The sequence below is a fragment of the Haliotis asinina genome, chromosome 1 (assembly GCF_037392515.1).
Source record: "Haliotis asinina isolate JCU_RB_2024 chromosome 1, JCU_Hal_asi_v2, whole genome shotgun sequence".
NCBI lineage: Eukaryota > Metazoa > Mollusca > Gastropoda > Lepetellida > Haliotidae > Haliotis > Haliotis asinina.
In genome coordinates this window covers 41,352,157-41,372,406 of record NC_090280.1, presented here as the reverse complement: position 1 = coordinate 41,372,406, position 20,250 = coordinate 41,352,157, and the positions used below count along the sequence as shown (strand labels likewise).

General features: G+C 39.4%; 2 protein-coding genes across 2 annotated transcripts in view; both read left to right on the top strand.

Annotated features, from left to right (window-relative positions):
* Window positions 1-920: 920 nt before the first annotated feature.
* LOC137291505 (uncharacterized) lies at window positions 921-11,144 on the top strand. The gene is made up of 7 exons (XM_067822870.1): window positions 921-1,103; window positions 4,093-5,090; window positions 6,275-6,481; window positions 7,502-7,629; window positions 8,159-8,292; window positions 8,933-9,015; window positions 10,206-11,144. The coding sequence occupies exons 1-7, from the start codon at window positions 986-988 to the stop codon at window positions 10,437-10,439; spliced, it is 1,902 nt and encodes a 633-aa protein (XP_067678971.1). The 5' UTR covers window positions 921-985; the 3' UTR covers window positions 10,440-11,144.
* A 2,785-nt stretch (window positions 11,145-13,929) lies between these two features.
* LOC137291601 (uncharacterized) overlaps window positions 13,930-20,250 on the top strand; it is a 95,974-nt gene continuing 89,653 nt past the window's right edge. Inside the window, exons 1-3 of the mRNA XM_067822988.1 lie at window positions 13,930-14,018; window positions 14,760-14,897; window positions 18,978-19,147. Of these exons, the coding sequence (XP_067679089.1) occupies window positions 14,800-14,897; window positions 18,978-19,147 (268 nt within the window). The 5' untranslated portion in view covers window positions 13,930-14,018; window positions 14,760-14,799. The remainder of the gene's footprint in view (window positions 14,019-14,759; window positions 14,898-18,977; window positions 19,148-20,250) is intronic.

Below are 20,250 nucleotides of genomic sequence, written 5' to 3'. Positions count from 1 at the left end.
AGAATATCTATTTGGTAATGCCACTCGTTTGTGGTACGGGCGGGGGTAGCCTCGTGGAGCATTCGCTAGACATGTCGAAGACCAGAGTTCGATCACCACATGGGTACATGCATTGAGTAAATTTAGAATATCATTGCACACTTTTACAATTACGTCAGAGAAACTGCAATGAACGGAGCGATGCTGTTTGCACAAATTGTAATACCGGTGATATTACAGATTGGTTACATATATTACAAAAGTGTGATAAATATGCTCAGTTAAGGCGAAATACCTTCCAGAATTAAAAAAACTATTACGTGTTGTAAACAATCAATGGTTCACAAAACATGTGTAGTGTCTGTTGTCTTGCTTTGTACTTGTATTTAAAATCCGCGAAAGCTGTTCAAAATGTTAGAGACACGTGACTATTTCTAATGATAAGTAATCTCATTTGTATTATTGAAATAACTGCCTGTCTGAAGTGGTTTGTAAGTTTCGTTAATTTTCTTACCGGGCCTGAAAGTCTTACGAGGCGCTACTTCCTATGCAATGGTGGTTCCCGATTTGAGAGACGGCGTACACCTTACTTCCGGTACCAAACTTCCTGTGACAAGTGCACATGCAACAACCAGCTATGGTTCCAAATTGCGCTACCGCCAAATAGGACTTTATTAGACTGGACCAAGTGTACCGGGAGTACAAAGGTCTAGCGAAGATTCCTACTTACGGGCTCTATATCAATTTATCTTTGTTAGCAGATTTCATGCCAACTATTTTATGTACAGACTTCAGGTCATGTTTTATTCAATCGACACAAACTCCGGTCCAAGTTTGGGACAACTAGTCAACTTTGTCAGATTTGCATAAATTATGCATCATATAACTCGCCTTAAAAGCACCGTATCTTTTTAAATATCACTCCAAGAGCGCATAAGGGAGACAGGTCAGTCTTTGTCCTCATTCGAACAAAAGCAGCATATTGTGGCTACCCCTTCTTTTGAAAATGTTGCCATCGTTTTCGCCAAGTGTTTTGTGTGTCAGTACTGCAGTATTGGTCTTGGGCGGACTGAGTTTGGTGCTGGGCACGGTCCTACCTGTGTCCAGGATCCAGTATGTTGCAGGTAAAATTTCATCATCATTCTAATCATTACAGGTACATTAGCTCACCTTAAAGTCAAGTTAAATAAATCTGCTGTTTTTGTGAGTTCATCCATGTGCTCAGTAGGTGATCCGAAATGTGTTCAAATCTGTTTGACGTATCATAATAACAGTTGCTAAACATTCGCGCTCACCCAGGATCATGTTGCAGGTATAGTTTCATCATTTTCCTAATCTGAATAAGTTCATCACACTGACGTCAGGGTGAGCTGATGTCGTTATTTCGTTAGTTCGCCCAGTGCGACTGAATTGAAATATCTTAATCTCCAAATCTGCCGATCACTTTCATCTTCAAACCTACTTTACCTAACATATGTTGTCTGTGGTTTACCTCCAGATATTAACGCTGAATGCAAATGTAAACTATAGGGTTCGCGCAAATCATTTGTCAGATGCAATAGCCATATTGATGCTGTTTTCATGAAGTATAAACCGTCTTTACAAAATAGTGACGTCCATTCTTAATTTGTATATTTATGAATACACAATGCCATTTGGAAAGTCGTGTGATGTAGCATATGTTATATTTGGTATTACACTTTCTCAGTAAAGAACAGATTTTAGTTTTTGATGGGTTGAGTCCCGCGGTGGGCGAACTGGTTAAGGGGCCAGGCTTGCGATCCTGAGAGGTGGAGGTGTTGGGATGGAGCCCACATGTGACCGGATGTAAAAACCTAGAGTCAACTTTATGTGTAAACTTTCAGTGTTGTCACAATCCCAAGTATACTGTAGACAACCCTGTGCACTTAACAGAACCCACGAATCCGTTGGTATATGACCATATGGTGGCCACATGAATACGTGCAAACACCTAGATGTGGGTACAGCAAGGTGCAGTGAATTTGGACCAGTCCATCCAGTTGTTAATTGGTACCTCGTTATGATGAGAAAGCCACAATACCTCGGTGCGCCTAGTAGCGCCACGAGTTGCATACTACTAATTGAGATTGATAATATGATGTGACATCCAGTGAGACTGACATCCGTTGTCGACGGAAAAAATACCAGCGCCTTGAGCATGCACTAGTGCGTGGATATGTGCGCTATATAAATATCCTACATCCTATATCCTGTCCATACAGGATTCGAACTTACGCACTGAGAGTAAGAAACATAATAGCCACAATACCAAGTGAGCCGCCTAACCCACTCAGCCACCGCGACTACCAGTAGTAGTCTGGATCAAAGACATTTTGTGACGGCAGTTATGAAAAATAGATTGTAGCAATTATTGTAAGCCCATTTGAGTATCAAGAGTTCATGTTTATGGAGCGTTCAAGGTAAAGTGACGTAATGTCTCCCGTGAGTATGAGATGATGTAATGTAATTTGACGCTCATGCGAAACATTCGCACAAACACACCCGTTACATTCACAGCCCTCACACAGTAAGGTTGTCGATGGATTATCAGACTGAGAACAACATTAATGTTCTTCCAAGACCGTCTCTTTCCCCGGATACGTCCGTTGCACGTAGAATTGGATGTAAAATTGCTGCAGCCACTCACATTTGCACAGTTGGAACATAGACTGGTGTTTGAGTGGAACCACTTGCATCAGGCATTCTTGCAGAATCTAGTAGACTAAGTGAGGTGACTTTGCACGGCTTGTGTGCATGCTCAAGGTGGCTATACGAGCTACTAAAGAGGCTGTCACTTTCAGCATTCAAGGGTATCTCCATTTGACAGACTGATGAGTTTGAATCTATCGTAACTGAAGGTCAGCACCAGCACCTGCCTGTTAAATTGACAGTGTTTTCTGTAGAATGCATGATTAAACATAATTTAGTTGTCTTCTATTAAAAAAGACACAAAGGCCAGAGTTGCGTTTCTTTTCCCGTTCAGTACATTATGAAGCATCTACCACAACTGTCTATGCACCACTGTACATTTCCATGGAGTTGAAATATTAATATATTGGTATAGAGACCGGGCTATGAAATATAAAATGTGTCATTATTCCTATGCCAGAATATGGAATGTATTTAGAATGCATGCCTTTACATCAGCATCTATCCAGAACATCCACAGATTCTCATTAGCTTTGAACCTCTATACCTGTAGTGCTTATGGGTTCTGAGTATGTAGTTTTGTGTCATATGTACCGTTGCATGCAGATGTGTGAGTGTGTGTGTGTGTGTGTGTGTGTGTTTGTGTTTGTGTTTGTGTTTGTGTTTGTGTTTGTGTGTGTGTGTTTGTGAGTGTTCAGTACTCTGGATTCCTTCATGTTTGTAGCAGAGGACTCTATACTGGAAAAGAACAACATATTTGTATATGTATATACACTTGCTGGACGGCTAAGTACCCAGGCTCATGTGTTTATGCGTTTCAGTGAGAGAGTCTTGACAACATTGCTATAACTATAACAATGACACAGGTTTCAGAACACTGTACCGTTCCATTGCTTTACACGTCCTTCATGTTTCATGTATTAACCCGAGATATTCCAGGTTAGGCCAGCAGGTCATTGTATCCCATTTGCGTTGACCGATGATCATGATGCTGATCACTGACTTGTCTGATCCAGAGTCGCCTACAGCCATATAGCTAGAATATTGCTGAGGGTGACGTAAAACTAAACTCACTTATTCATGAGCTTAAACAATACTGAGCAGCAAAGGTTTCGCTGAAATTGGATCTCAAAAATAAGCGTTCATGTTTATGGCTCCCATTCAAAAGCTCGGCAACAGCAACAAAAAAGAAAAAGAAAACAAAACCACAGAGTTGCGTTTCATTGTTTTTCAGTATATCATCTTAGACGAACATATTACCTACTGACTGATTTTTCCGAGCAGACACAGCAACCTCTTTCTCCATTTTGTCGTGTCAATCATGTGTATCAAAGCTATAAAGCATTCGGAATCGTAGACTTGTTATTGAGATGAATACGATAAGGTTAATTAAGGCTGTATAAACGTGTGTAACACACTGACTTGGTCACTAATTCATTGCAGGTTCTGGACTTGGAGTTTTACTACTCCTATTCAGTTTCCTCTTGATTGACGTCATAAAACTGTGCCCAAGTCGTCATCACACATGGACATCTCTCTTGAAGCAGTATATATGGATAAAGAAAGTTTATATTAAAGCATATTTGACACCCAATTACCTTCATGTCCTCAGAGATGCGAGAAATCAACAAAGAAATGTTCTTGTAAGCATCCTGAAGAGGGGTTCTGGAACCGCCTACGGACTCGACAACGCCATTGATTATGTTACCTGTGAGAAAGAATTTCGGTCTAAACAGCCTTATACTTCCCATGAGAACTATGACAAATACATCCAGCGTATTATACAAGGAGAGTCTGATGTGATGTTTCCAGGAAAACCTGACTATCTTGCTGTGACGTCTGGCACTTCTTCTGGGAAAAGTAGGCCATATCCCAGACAACTGGTGTCAGATTTTCAGAGGTTAACGATTCACAATGTCCAAACAAGGAGAGAGCTGTTAAATATTGCCAACGTGGGCACACTCAAGTTCTGGCTGGACGTGAGGACTGCACCAGTTTACACGCGAACACCAAGTGGCGTCAGGCGAGGTCCTCTAAGTGCAGCTGGGGCCTTCGTCTGTCCCTTTAGATCATCACCTGATGCGGCTTATGAAATAAGACAAGAACAGGCATCGTTGTATGTCCATGCATTGTTCGGTCTGATGTGTAAGGACGTCACCTTGCTTAGCTGCCTCACAGCACCTACAGCGTTGAACTTCTTCAGGGTCATCGAGACACGATGGGAATCCATGTGTGATGACATAGACCGTGGAAGCATCTGCAAGTGTCCTGGTCTGCAGGACGATCTGAGGCTCAAGCTTCAGAAGCATCTGACTGCTGATGCAGAGAGAGCTAGTGAACTGAGATGTATCTTCAAGGAAGGCTTCCACAATATCGGACCGCGAATCTGGCCTTGTTTGTCAGTGTTACACACTGCAGCATCTGGAGCCTACATTCCAGCGGTGAGAAACCAGGGCATACCTTGAAAGTATTTAATGCTACCACCACATTTCCTAGAATTGACGTATGTCTAGCTAATAAATGCAGTTTCTATTGTCATTCTTCCAATGGTGTCATCCGATGTTATGTTAACGTTTAGGTGAGTGCTTTGTGATCTCAAACTGTGTTCCATGGGAGATATTGCTTGTATTAGATATAGAGATCATAACACGGGAACGTGTGTCATACGAAACGAGTGTGAAATTTTGCATTGCCAGAGCAATATTTAATGTATATATATATATATATTGCCAAATTTAATACACAATTTTCGCACGCGTTTCGTTAAATCGTGTGGCACACTTGAGCGTAAAAATGTCTTTGGTATCCATTTGTGAATAAATCTCCAATCTTATATCTTGAATCACTCACGGAAATTACCGATGCTTTACGAATGCAAATCCTGTCAAGGGAGATAACTCTAAATCTTTTCTAAAACGTTTCTTGCGTCGTCTGGAAAAACATAGCGATGGTCACTCATGATCAGTGAAAAACATATAATATAATATATGATGTCACTGGTTTCAGCATATGGATAAGAGACGATCTCCTAGACTTTGTGCAATACCCTGACAATGTTACGACGTCTTGAACTTGATGACGTCACAGTGCTATGCCATCGCTGCACTGCACGTCTATTGGTCGTACCGAGTTCAGAGATCTTTCATTGAAAAGTAATGACGAGTGATTTCTGATGATAAATGATATAGAACCACACCCTCGTATCTACTGATATCAGTTATATCAACACTCGTTGATAAAGTTAATTATACCCTCGTCAAGCCTGGATATTTCTGACTTTATCAACTCGTGTTGATATAATTGATATTAGTAGACACCAGGGTTATATTCGCTGTGTATCACAATACATGTTCCAGATAAACAAAAATCATCTGCGTTTTTCAAGAGGATAATGGAGCATTTACGCTCACATGTGACAGCATTGTGACTTTCATGCAGATATTATGAGACAAAGTACACAGCTACCAGTTTTTGTTAACACTGAATGTTATCAAAGTGCAGAAATATAGATATAACAATACTCGTTCCAGATCCGTTCCAGGTCGATCAAAAGGTTTCTTACGAGCGAATAGTTTCGACAGGACATTTAAACGTCTCTAACATTTCAGAGCATCCTGACTTTCAGGTTAATATTCTGAGACGGAAGTACATAGTGGACATCCCTATAACGTCCAGCAAACACATAGCATCCGAGGGGGTGTATGGCGGCAACATGAACATTATAGACCAGACGAAGACGGAGTACACCATCCTCCCTGATCATATGTTTTACGAATTCATCCATGAAGCAGATGTTGATCAAGATAATCCACAGTCTTTGCTGGCCCATGAGGTATTTTGGGTGTTTTTTTAAACACTTTTTAAGAGTGACTTAGTAAGTGTAGTTTTACGCCACACTCAACAATACTCCATCTATATGTCGGCGATCTGTAAATAATAGAGTCTGGACCAGAAATTTGAACAGCAGTACAAAATATGGTGGAGGTATAAATTCAAAATCAGAATGAATGTATCATTAAAATGCCATTCTTGAAAAAACCCAGTAAATTAGAACCCGTCAACTTTTTCTAAAGTGAGCACCTATCTGGGCAAGAACTTTGAGTTCTGGGTCATCTCCTTGTAACTTACACGCCTTCTTCCTCAACAAACCGTTTATTATTCTAGAAAGAATGGTCAGTAACTATTCAGAGAGGAAATTAGCACGAGAAGTAATACACGATAAACACCTGGAATTTCGCTTTCAAGATTTTCAGTACTTTCCATGGTGCTAGGCTCATTGACAAATATCAGGATCAGCTAAATTCTCCTTCCCTGCCAGATCATTCGCATTTAGTCACCTCTAGTAGCGACAGTTGTGACAGCCCCCACTTGAGGAACAAATTTCAACCCTCACTATTGTCGGCTGCGCCAAGTATGGACAATCCGGGACTTCACGAAGCAACCTTTACTAAGGCTAACCTTCACTACCATTCTTTATCATTGCACTAAATTACCTTAGTGAGTTACGAACACCTAAGTACTTCGTGAAAGGAGGCCCAGAGCTTTCTGCCTCGACTGGGATGACATCTGTCTGTAGGGCTACGAGCCGGAGGTTCATGACATCAAGGTTATGCTTTGGGGATCTTGCAATTTCATAATCGATGATGTCTGTCCTTTTCCTTGTCTTTTGAGTTGACATTTTCATGTACATTGCACGAGTGACTGGTGCTTCTAATCAGGCTTATCCCTATAGGGAAAACGTGGTGTCTTTCCTGATTTTCAGAACTCAGTTGCTATAACTATAATCACAGTCTTACAAAGTGTTTCGGCAGGCAGTCGGGAATGATTATTCCTTCATAACTGTTACTTTCAGGTGGTCGTCGGACAGAGTTATGAGATGGTCATCACCAACTGGTCAGGTCTGTACAGATATCGGACAGGAGATATCATCCGTGTCACCAGCTTCACTGGACAGGCCCCAAACTATGTCCTACAACAACGGTGAGTACAGTGGACTGTGACGTCGTAGATGCTGCTGTAAACCATCAGACGTTGCTGTGAACTGTTGACATTTGTAGACAGTGAAACGTTGCTATACCTGACAGTTGCTTTCTCAGGGGGTTTGCTTAGATTACCACGTTTCACGCAACATATGTCATCTTTGAGATTTCACTTTCTCAGTAAAGTACAAATTCTAGTACTTTTTTGGTTGAGTCCCTTCCGGGATTTGAACCCGCACCCTCAGAGTCAGGCACCTAATCGCCAGCACACAAAGTCAGCCGCCTAACCCGCTCAGCCACCGCGACTTCAGTACTAGAATTTGTACTTTACTGAGAAAGTGAAATCCCAAATATGACTTCGTACCTGGCAGATGATTTCTGGATATAATTTTGATATGAAGTCCGTCATCGGTGATTTTTTTTATGTATGTTTTGCTATGAGTGTGGTGGTAGGAAGAGGGGATGCAATGCTGCTTCCGTCCTTGTCAGATGTAATGTTTCACCTGTCACCTCTCTGTTGCATCCTGCAGGAAAGGGGACGGATACGGTATGTACCCCGAGTTCCTGTTCACTGAGGCGGTTCTGAAAGCTTCCAGAATGTGGACGTCAGGGACGATGCTCACCTACATGGCGGTCGGCAATGTCATCGTTGAGGAACTGACAGGTAAGTGGTAATATATGGTAAACCCAAAGTATGGAAACCCAAGTATGTTATCAAAGTCTAGCTGAGGTGGGTAGCGTGTACTTCGGAGCATGTCAAATGATAAAACTGGCAAAACTAATAAAACATATATGCAAAATGTATTAGACATATTCGAACTATTGGCAACGGACTTTCTCGTTTACAGTTGTTTTGTTGTTGTTGTTTTTTTTGTATAGCAATAATTTATCAAGACTTTTTATGAATGAACTTATTTCGCATACGTTTGGAAGGCTATCGTTATATGTAATTCCTAGGAAAATCACCTTTGATCAAAGATATATATATTCAGTCTTTACATATTGCTTATAGGTTAGATAATTTAAAAAGCGAAAGTGATGTATGTTAATTAGGCGTGTTTTGGGTGGTGAAGCAGACATTTGAGATTAGTCTATGCTAGAGGTAGACATTTAGCAATGGATCTGGTGTTTATGTGAAATGAGCTAGATTGGTGGTAAGTTGTGAGTTTGGTGGTGACGCAGATATTTGGTGGAGAGTAGTTGGGTGGATGATCAGTAGCAAGGTAGCAGGACGAGGGGACACTGTTACAGTTTCCATGAGGAATTCTATCGCTTACGTAACTGATATTGCATACCACTTACAGGTGACATATCTACGACAGCTCACGTGTATGTCTTCATAGAATTGCTTGGTGAGGGAACTTTGACCGAACGGGAAAAACACATGGTATGTTGACTCGGTTCAGAGATAAAAAACCTAAACAACATAAATAACTAAATTAACAATTATTTTTGTGTTTTGAAGATTAAATATTTTATTTAATTCGTGGCTTCGTCGAAAGTTTGATACACAGAATCTAATAAGATGTAGATGTTATCCAAAATGTGAAGACCATGAATTCTGAAAGCCATAGAGATGGCATATCGTGTTTTTGTCTGCTTGACGTATATTAAGGGCATCATGGTTAACCTTGTATAGCTGGGGTGAGGTTAACCTTGTATAGCTGGGGTGAGGTTAACCTTGTATAGCTGGGGTGAGGTTAACCTTGTATAGCTGGGGTGAGATTACAAGGCTTCAAACAGTAATACACAGTGTTGTTCTACATAGTCAGCATTGTGTTACAGCTTGCAACCTGTGTTAAAACTCCGACACCTATTTCTATTCTGGACAAAAATATTTAGGGATATATGTAAATGTTGAAGTTACTAATAATGATCTATTTACTGACACAATGATGAAATATTAATCACAAAAGTACCAATATCCCGACCTTATTTTGTCCAGTTTACATGTCACCATAGCCTTACATCTCGTACATACTTCGCTGTTGGGCCCCAAAGACGTCACTGTTTGGGTAGACTGGGGTTATTGTTGGACCACACAGTCCCACTGACGTCAGTGTTGGGTTACATTGTCCCACTGGCATCGTGGTTTTGTCACTTTAAACGATACTGTTGGGTTACACTAACATCACTGTTGGGTCACACTGACATCAGTGTTGGGTCACGCCGCCACACTGCCGTCACAGTTGGGTTACATTGTCCCACTGACGTCACTGGTAGGTCCAGCTGACGTCATTGTTGGGTCACACAGTTACACACTGACATCACTGCTGGGTCACACTGACCTCAGTGTTGGGTCACGCCGCCACACTGCCGTCACAGTTGGATTACATTGTGCCACTGACGTCACTGGTAGGTCCAGTTGACGTCATTGTTGGGTCACACTGTTACACACTGACGTCACTGTTGGGTTACACTGGTTCACTGGCACTGTTACACTGGTTCACTGGCACTGTTTGTCTCATTGTCTTTCACACAGAGACATATGCCACAGTTTAATATACATCGTATATCACACTGTTACGTTTAGGACCTCGATATCATGACCAGCTACGTCATTATTATTGTTTCCAGATCGATGAAAGTCTTCAGGAAACCCAGGATGGGTACAAATGGTTACGTTGCCATGGAAACTATGCCCCTGCTGTTGTCGTTCAAGTGAGGCCTGGGACGTTGGAGGAAGTGAAGAAGATCTACATGAAGCTAAACCCTGATCTTCACGCCCAACAGTTCAAGTACCCAAAGTTCATCAAGCACAAAGACGTTGTAGCTTGTCTGCTCTCCCATAGAGTCAAGTCTACGAACTGATGACGTCGATCAGCTGATTTATAGCATACCATATTTCTTCAATACGCCCAAGGCCTATAATGAGCGACGGGTCCAGTTATTTCATAAATGTATTCTCCATTGATAAAAAAACCCAGATTTATTCAGGAAGGGTCCCTAACTTAACTAGGTAGATAGCGCTAAGCACACGCAATAAGCGTCCTGTCTCCAGTTGGTGCCTAGGAACGGCCCGCTATCTCATTAGACTGGTGTATCATAAATCAACACTGGCATTTCTTTCTGAATGTGTTATATATACGGACTTTTACTGGAAATGAACTGTGTCTGTCTGTCAAATTAACTCTTTCTGCTGATCTCGTAACATGCTTTCCGTATGCCAAATCAACATATATGTCATATCATGTCTTGTGTATGCTGACTGTAGTATATCTGTTGCTCTCCTAAATTCTGGCGTTTGCTAAATCTAGGCTAGCCGCTGATCTTACACGTTTGGAGTAAGCTAAACCTTGTCTATCAGCTGGTCTTAAAACGTCTAATATATGCTGAATCTAGTATATTTATTTGTCTTAAAACATATGGTGTGGGCTTTATGTATTCTACGTGTATCTCTCTTATATCATCCCTGGCGTCATCCAGGTTAACCTTACCTGTTAATCTCGTACTGGTGTTTGCTTAATCAGTGCTTATTTGACATGTCGAATAAAGAAGAAAATATTTGACGTGCAAGGTGTTCATGTCACTTGATGATCTTCCGCCAGCAGTGATGAGTGAGTGAGTGAGTGGGTATGGTCTTACGCCGGTTTTAGCTATGTTACTCGGAGGGGAAACAGCCTGTGATGAAACGTAAAATGGTTCCCTATTTAGCAATGGAAATACTGCTTTGGTAAAACATGACAACCAATACACTGACAAACACACCTGATACCAGGAGACATAGCGACAAGCACTTATAAAGAGGGGCAGTGGATTAACAAATTGATAATGTGAGGATTGGGTGAAGTCACCTGTGTTGATGTGGTCGACGAAGTGGTAGTGACACTGAAGACACCACACAATCGAAGACAACCCTTTGGATGACGTTCAGATATAAATCACTGCTCGGTCCAACTGAGCTAACGTTCTATCCAGTTGTAGACGTCGGACACCGCATCCCCGTTCTGTTACGTCTATGTAAAGACACACAGGCTGAAAGTTGATCTTGGACGCCGTTAGCACACGCCGTTCAGATTGATGTGACCATGGCGAGTTATGTTCCCCTGAAACCTGTGGTGTCACACGATAACCTTGAGAAGACATTTCTTGGGGATGAAGTAGGCACGACAAACCCCAACAAGTAGCCCATGCTTGTCTCCCCGGTGAAGATCCGAGATAGAATAGCAACCCAAGCTTGTCGTAAGAGACGACTAATGGGATTGGGTGGTCATCCTCGCTAAATGATTGTTTTTTAATTGTGTATATCGTTATTCATGATGTTGACAGGATTGCTTGTTTTAGTACAGACCCGATTATATTCAGACCATCGCCATATAGCTAGAGTAACGCTGAGAACGGCGTAAAACTATAAACAACAAATACGTTCTCCAGAATCTGCGCAGATTTCAGATTTGAGACTATGGAAGAATAATCATGGGTTTCATTGGAGACATTAACGCCATTCAGTAGAGGAGCAGAGAATGCTGTTATTGTTGCGTTCGTACTAAACATGTATACATGGAATCGTTACAGAAGTCGTCCCAGTTGCTGCTGCTCGTTGACTAAAGGCCTAAATAGGAAACGTTAAACCACCTGTAGCTTCTTGTTTAAACACTGCTGACGATTTCTCGAGACTGGGATATCAAACGGCGACATGAAAAAATATGATTGATTACAGAACAGTCTCGTTTCCTGCAATTTATTGGCTTCCGTCCTATTGCACAACTTAGTGCGATAACCAGTCTAGAATTTTTGGACTGATGAGTGAGTGAGTAGTGAGCGAGAGAGTCGGTTTTACGAGGCTTGTAGCAATATTGCAACAGAACATGTCAAAACATTAATTACAGAACAGTCTCGTTTCCTGTTTACTGGGTTACTCTATTCAGCAGCTTAGTGCGATAACCAGTCCAGAACTTTTAGACTCTGTCATTTAACTCGATACATAAATATTAATCAGTATGATTTTAAGTCTGAGTACAACACTACGCTCCTTCTAATCCTAGCAAACACGTCGTACAGCATGCTGTGTCGTACAGCGAGCTCTGACAAACGGAAACCTGGAAATCGTGGAAATCTCAAAACGAGGCTCTGCCACTGGAAACATTTGGCTGTATGGTACGGAACTGATATTACACCAGCCCCATTGTGCGTTACAGAACTATCCTGAATAAGTGCAAAGATCACATAACAGTCACCAGTGAGCAAGATGCATTGTGAATAATTTTATGACGTCATCAATCAGTGGCAGTCTGTGATTCCATAGTTAAGGTGTGCTGCCTCAACCTCGACATAAAGTATAGACAAACGGTGTTATTAAAGTTTAAAATTAAAATTCATATGTAAATTACATTTCCTTACGAAACAAGGATTTGACATTCAGTTTAACCAGAGTTGTTTGTGGTGTCTATTTTCACTTTTACACGAGAAAATTCGGATCGGCTGAAAAGTAGGTCAGTATCTGAATTAATGAGACTTATGTTTCGGTAGGCTTGTCTCGGCTGATCGGGCATGTTGACAATCAGCTGACAAAGGATAATGTAGAAAGAACAGGAATGACCTGAAGAAAAAAATTAAAGATCTTGAATCCCAAAAGTGAATGAACTGGGTTTTATACATCTTCTAGCAATCACCCAGCAATATCACGGGCGTAGGACACCGGAAATGGGATTCACACATTGTATCCATGTGGGGAATGGAACCATCGCCCTTGAATTCTAAAACGTTGTGTGTTTCTACAATGGGCCAGCAAAGTAAAAGTTGATAATTTCTACACATTTGTTATTTATCCGCATTCTATATGAAGAGATTATAATATTAATGGTTAGAAAATGAAGGTTTTCACATCCCCGTTTTATTGAGAAAATATGACGTTTTGGTTACCTTGCTTGACTATATTGACTAGTATCCGTTTTTCATAATTTAATCCCTCTCTAGTGGATAATGTTACATAAATGAGTGACTCAGAATGATATGAAACTTCCATAATTTGGTCAACCCATAGAATATGCTAAGGAAGCCTCATCACCCGAAACAATAAAATGACCTTTTTAACAGGCCGTGCGTGGAACGGTCCGTTTTGACCCGTTCAAACAGGTGCGTTCGGTCTAATCCCGTTGTATGTGCTCAGAAAAAGAAATCTTATTTTCTCTCTCGGTTTTGTATTATTTACACGTTTTAGATATTGAATTCATAAAGCATGACGATGGTTTGCAGTTTGAAATTTTCTGTTAATGTTAGAGAATTTCAAGGAGATACGGTAGTTACCGGAAACACTCGAACATCTCTACTGTAGCAACACACAAACAATATGGCGGCCTGTTAACGCGGTAGCAGACAACACAAATGTGCGTTGAGGTATTTAGTTAGTGTACACCTCGGGAAAACACCAAAGACTGACAACAATATACGGTATTATCCTTTTACCTTATTTATTGGAAGTGATTTAATTTATTTGATGTCATACAATAGTTTCCACAAAATATTCCTCTTTTGGCAGAAATGTAATCTTCTTCTCGCGTTCAAATCCTGTGACGGGACCACACAGGTGGAAGTTTGAGTTATCAGTATTTTTTATGCTAGTCATTTCATGCAGTGCATTTCATTTGGACTTGTGAAGAGCAGATTGTCCTCTTTCCTGAAGTTAATTTCTGATTTTGTTCATTCGAGTTGTTGTATTGTTACAAGTGAACCGTATCTTCGGACGAAGTTGTGTATCTTTGTCTGATACATAAAACTAGGATACTTTGATTTGTATATGTGTTTAATTTGTTCATTTTGTTATATGAATGAAACGGCAGTACTCGCCAGAGTAATTTCAATTTTTATTTTCTTGTATAATGATTTTAAAAAATGCAGCAAGGTTATTTTTATTAGGAGAAAATAATTGTTTACGATAACACATCATCAGTGAACAGGAAAACACCACGAATATGTACAACACATAGAACAACACTGAAATAAGCAAAGATGTTTTTGTAGCCATGAAACTGAATGAAATATAGGCTACTTATCATGTTTGTTTTTCACTGTGTTGAAATCTCAGCAAGTGAGAGGTCTATAACAGCATACCACATTGTCATGTTTGTAATCATGTCTGATCTGTTTATTATTGATGTATTAAGTTGGTTTTTAGTTTCATTTCTTTCACAGATTTAAAGAAATAATATAAACTACCACAAATCAGTCCAAGATGGATGAAAGGCTACGTTGGCTTGAGACTCATATCAGTTCATCTCTCAGGCCCAGGAATGAAGAACTGAAAAACCTTTTCCTCAGTGATGACAACAGGTATTCACACTGCACCTTTTCTGTAGTTATTTGTCTGCAAATATTTCTTCAGACCATGTTCCTGTTGCAACATTACATTGTACTATCTAAAGAGGGTTAGTAGCATTGTTAGATCTTTAGATTAAAAATGCTAAGCGTGATGCAGGAATTCTGCATGTTATATGTTTTTTTCAGCAAAATACTCTGATTTATTATTTTTAATGTTGCAAATAATGTATATCTTCATGATGCTAAATAGTAGTGTAGCAACAATATATTTTCATATGATAAAGATAAATTCACACTAGCCCAAGTCAGTTTCCCTCATGTTAACTTATTAAGCCTGAGAGCCACTTCACTGCTCAATATCTGAAACCTAGTGCTGATTGCTTGGCTGGCTGTGTCGAGACTAATTAGGGCTATTCATGCCTGATATCCTTGGCAGGTTTTGGAGATTACAGGAAACTGTCTCGTCATACGAGCAAGTCCTGACTATTTAATTGTTTAATTGCGTTTTAAAGGTATATGTTGAAAGAAAGAAGGAGTGAATAAATGTCATATATGTAATGTTTTACATAATTTTATTGCACTATCTCTCATGAGATACCTGTCATAGGAAATGACAGGTGATGGGGCGTGGGCTAAATTTCTGAAGAGCTCGTTCGGTCACTACACAGGTTAGATACAGATTGACTATTTGTTAGATCATTGCCCAATCGATATGCTGGATTTCGGCTTTATCAACTCTAGCTATCATGAAAAAGTTTGTGTATCATGAACATACATAATCGTAAGGATGCCTGAAATGTACATGTAGGACTAACAAGCACTTTGAGTTTGAGGAGTTTATTTTTCTTTAAAGTGCTCAAAGCACTACAATCCGATTATTTTTACACCGGATAACCCAATCCAACCATTGAGTAGAGATAGTATTTATCTGCATATACATTTTGCGCACACTACTTGCACATCAGACATAATGGCTTGCTGAACATTTCAATATAATCTGCACATTGTTACGAATAAATATCATAATTCAAGTACATGTATTATAGAATTAAAATAAGTTACACGATACTGATTTATTGTGATGTATACACTTGCAGTTGAATCTCCCCAAATATTTATGAAAATGGACATACTTATATTTGTTTTGAAAGCAATGAGGTTCAGAAGATTGACAATGGGCGTGACTCCACAAAACAGGTTGTCCAATGATATAACAGCGCATTAGCTCATTTTACACTTGTCACGGGACAAAACTTTACCTGGACATGCATTCGGCCAGAGGCTGTTATTTTGAGGTTGAAAGAGGTGTTCACATATCTCATTTAGTGTTGTCTGATTGAATGATTATAAGCATCAATTCCGTAACTGATATATTATCCTCCTTTTATTGATGATGGGTCTGATACAAGTGATCATTACACTGGAAAAGATAATTACAGAGATCAAATACAAACGTTTCTTACACAATGCTTATGTAAATTGCATTAAAAAATCACATTTCAAATCAACTTGAAACAGCTTAGAAAAAAAATGCTCCAGTTACCTTTCTATGGTTTATGTGTACTATATATGTATATTATGAGTAGATGCAAGAGTTTTCACTTCATATTTGATTATGTATTATTGTCACCTTTAAAAATCAATAGTCGCAAATGAGTTAGGTCTAAATTAGTAACTTGGTTTATTTCAAATCTACACGAACATGGGTTTAATACAGTATTGCTATTTATGTCTACGATTCATGCACTATTACAATGAATGAATGAATGATTTAATTTAGAAGAAGGTTTTGTAACCTTGTCACCGTTAATTCAATCAATGTACAAACATAGTATCTTAGTATTCACTCCCAATGATGAGTAACAAAAAACTTACCTCCTGTAACAACATCTCATAATCCCCTTTCTCGCAGACATGTGTTCATTTGCCTGTATAAGCAAGCCCCCGCCATTGCAAGCAATTGTTTTCAAAACACATTTATAGTTATTAACACAGAAAGTAACCTCTCTCGTAAGAAAAGCTAATCTTTGATCATTACTGCTAAATTGATTGAAATAATAGGTACAGTACGAATTTAAAATGTAAAATGCTTATGCGAGTCTCTCGCTGAATGAGAGGTGCTTTCTGCTGATGACCATGTGCGGCTCTCGCTGAATAAGAGGTGCTTTTTATTACCCCCAATACGTGGCTCTCGCTGTGAGAAGCTATTTAATTTGCCGCACATACGCGTCTCTTGGCCTTAATGAGTGAAAATATCCTTTGGCTGGTAGAACTTTGACTGTTTTGGGTGGTTTCCCCAATATGTTGTCACCATTCACGCTGGTAGACTTGGTTGATCGAACAGATTGTTAATCTGAATATTGAGGGCGATAACCAGCACTAGTTTGTCTCTCGAAACTTAATGTCATTCTTTGCGAATTGTTTCTAGTTCTAGCCCAAGCTTGGCTGTCAGTGACTTTCAGTGTATCATTAGGCATTTTTCAGTAGATCTAACTGAACCAAACAAGAGTTTCGTAGAAAATGGAAATGTAACCCAAAAGTGGAAATTAAAAACAAAAATACAAAAAAGTCCCATAGACATAACTTAAAAGTAGACAAGTGGCAAAAGCAGTCTGTAATAATCTGGATTGTATTTTATCAACATCTTGTAGACTAAAACTTCAAAAAATAAATTCATGAATGACTCCAAATTATGGGCATGACTGAAAATATACTCACATAAAGGAATAAGGGAACACATGAAAGTACAAGTGTTCCTTTATGTCACTTACCCAGTCCTCTTCCCATGGAGATCTGGGGAGGTTTGGTCTTCTGTATTCCTTGTTGTAAGAAACAATTTACACTCCAGTATCTTCATGGATCTCTTCTCAACACTCAAGGGACACACGATGACATGCGAGTAGTTCCAATCACCCGCTTTATTCTGACCTGCTGCACAAGTTATGTTATACACATAATGTGATCTCAGAGATGCTATAGGCTGTTCAACTAATTGAGAATACTACATACAGGAGTGAGTGAGTGGATGGGTGGTTGGGTAGGTGAGTGAGTGAGTGAGTGAGTGAGTTAGTTTAGTTTCATACAGCTATGTGCCGTAGGGCTGCAATAAATACACTGTGTGGCAAATATATGCATTATGAACATTGGGTAATGAATGCGAATAATTATTCACAAATGTAATATTGTAGTTAAGTGACTGATGCACAATATGGAACCCCCATGTTGACTGTTAATTTTTTGTAGTAATAACCAGTGATCTGACACGACACTGAAATTTGGTATGTAATAGACTAATAGACATTACTTGCATTACTGCAATGCTAGTACATATGCCATTCTTGCATATCTCACTTTGATAATGGCTCAAGTAAAACATGCCTAGATAAAAAATTGTAAATATTAATTCATATTCGGTTCTGGTGACTATGAATAACAAATTGTATTCATGAAGGGCTACGGTTTGATTTCCTGAATATGTGAGTGTATTGTTACAGTCCAAATGAGTCTAGACCAGACAATCCAGTGATCAACAGCTTGAACATCAATTTACACAACTAGGGTACAATGACGTACATGTATCAACACTGATTTATACTCATGATTTGAACCACATGATTTTCAAGTCACGGCTTCATGATCAGTTCAATGCAAAATTATGCTGAATGCTGCATTGAGTGTGTGAAATAGTTTCCATGTTTTGCTAGCCAGTCGGGCTAGCTATGTCTGAAAGTTACTAGCCCACAAAATAATTCACCAGCCAGAAATCTGAATGTAGAAAATAATCAAAAGAGTACAAAAAGGTAAAATATTGTCATTTATCAGGCCATATTCTTGCTGGTTTTAAAAAACAGTCAGGCCAGTGACCCTGGACATTTTCCGACCCGACTGGCTTTTCACTAACTGTGGGCTAGTGTGCCTGTGGCTGTTTTTGCACACTGGAGGCATTGCTGCACACACAAATGGAAAGCTCTCAGTAAATCCTAATGACAATTTATGACAGTGAATGAAACATACTAAGATGAAACGGGATGCGAAAAACTAATTTCTGTTTATTAACCTATGAATGAATCTCATTATTTCCATTCATTTCAGACTTGCCTTTTATGAGTTTATCAACAATGAAGACATCAAGAAGCTATTTGTTTACGTACGCCCAATGCGACAGTTTACAGCAGCGCTGCAACCTCCACATGACCTCAAATCCAAATCAATATTCTTCCTCAAGTGCAATCCTGGAACAAAACTCACCAAAGATAACATGGGTGAGTATGTCAAGATGATTACATGTAGAACAGGAGTATTTCCAACCAGAACAGGAAAGTCAAGACATCTTTATTTATAATGTGCAATATTATGTGATATTAGTACCATGCCTTCATATGATTCCACTTGCGTTTCTGTGGTATTTCCTAATGACATAATTTCTCATGAGCCACTTACCAAATTTTGTCACCTATCAATTGTTTACTTTCATCAGTAGATCATCACAGCTGTAAGCAAAAAATGCTCAGACTTTCAATGAATTTGCGTGTGTACAGTCATCTACTAATAAAAACTAATGTAACTTTATGTTTATGACTTAATGCCACTTTTTGTGTGATCTTTACAAACATTTTCTATAAACTTATACAACTTCCAAGTTTTTCAAACATCGCTTGTCTGCTAGCTGATGTAGTCAATAAAAATAATCACATGACCTAAGGAGGAATCCCTGCTCTATTTTTTTAAACAATGGAAGCCTGATAGGGTCATCTCTTAAGTTGTTTTTTCATGTTCCATTTCATTTTCGTATTCCATTGATCAACTCTACATATTTTGTGAATTGGAAATTCATGTTGAACAAGTGTGACTATTCTGTTAATTCTGCAATCACTGACTGGATTACAATTTATCAACTTGTTTATTACTGTAAACCTACTTTTACACTGCCGGATTAGCTGTTAAAGCAGATAATTAGCGGATAATAGGTGAGATTGTGACATGTGTTGTGCTCCCATAAGTTGTTCTATAGGAAATACCATGGAACCATATGACATCACCAGAGTTTGTGCACAATGGCCGCCTGTCATCCAGTACAGACAGCGATGAACTTCAGATTGACAAAGGAGTTTCACTGACATTAAATGATACAAAGGTTGTCTAACTATAGGTTATGTTTTTATGACTTCACAATATCAGCGATCTTATTCATACTTGTAAATTTCTGAAACTCATGATGCGAGGGTAATGTGAGACTTAGATAGTCTTTGCTTTCAGAACCCATCAAACTATGGGTTAGAATTTCTGCATAGAAATGCTGGGGTAGCCTAGTGGTTGAGGTGTTCACTCCATTATGACCAGGGTTTGATTCCCAACTTCAAATGCT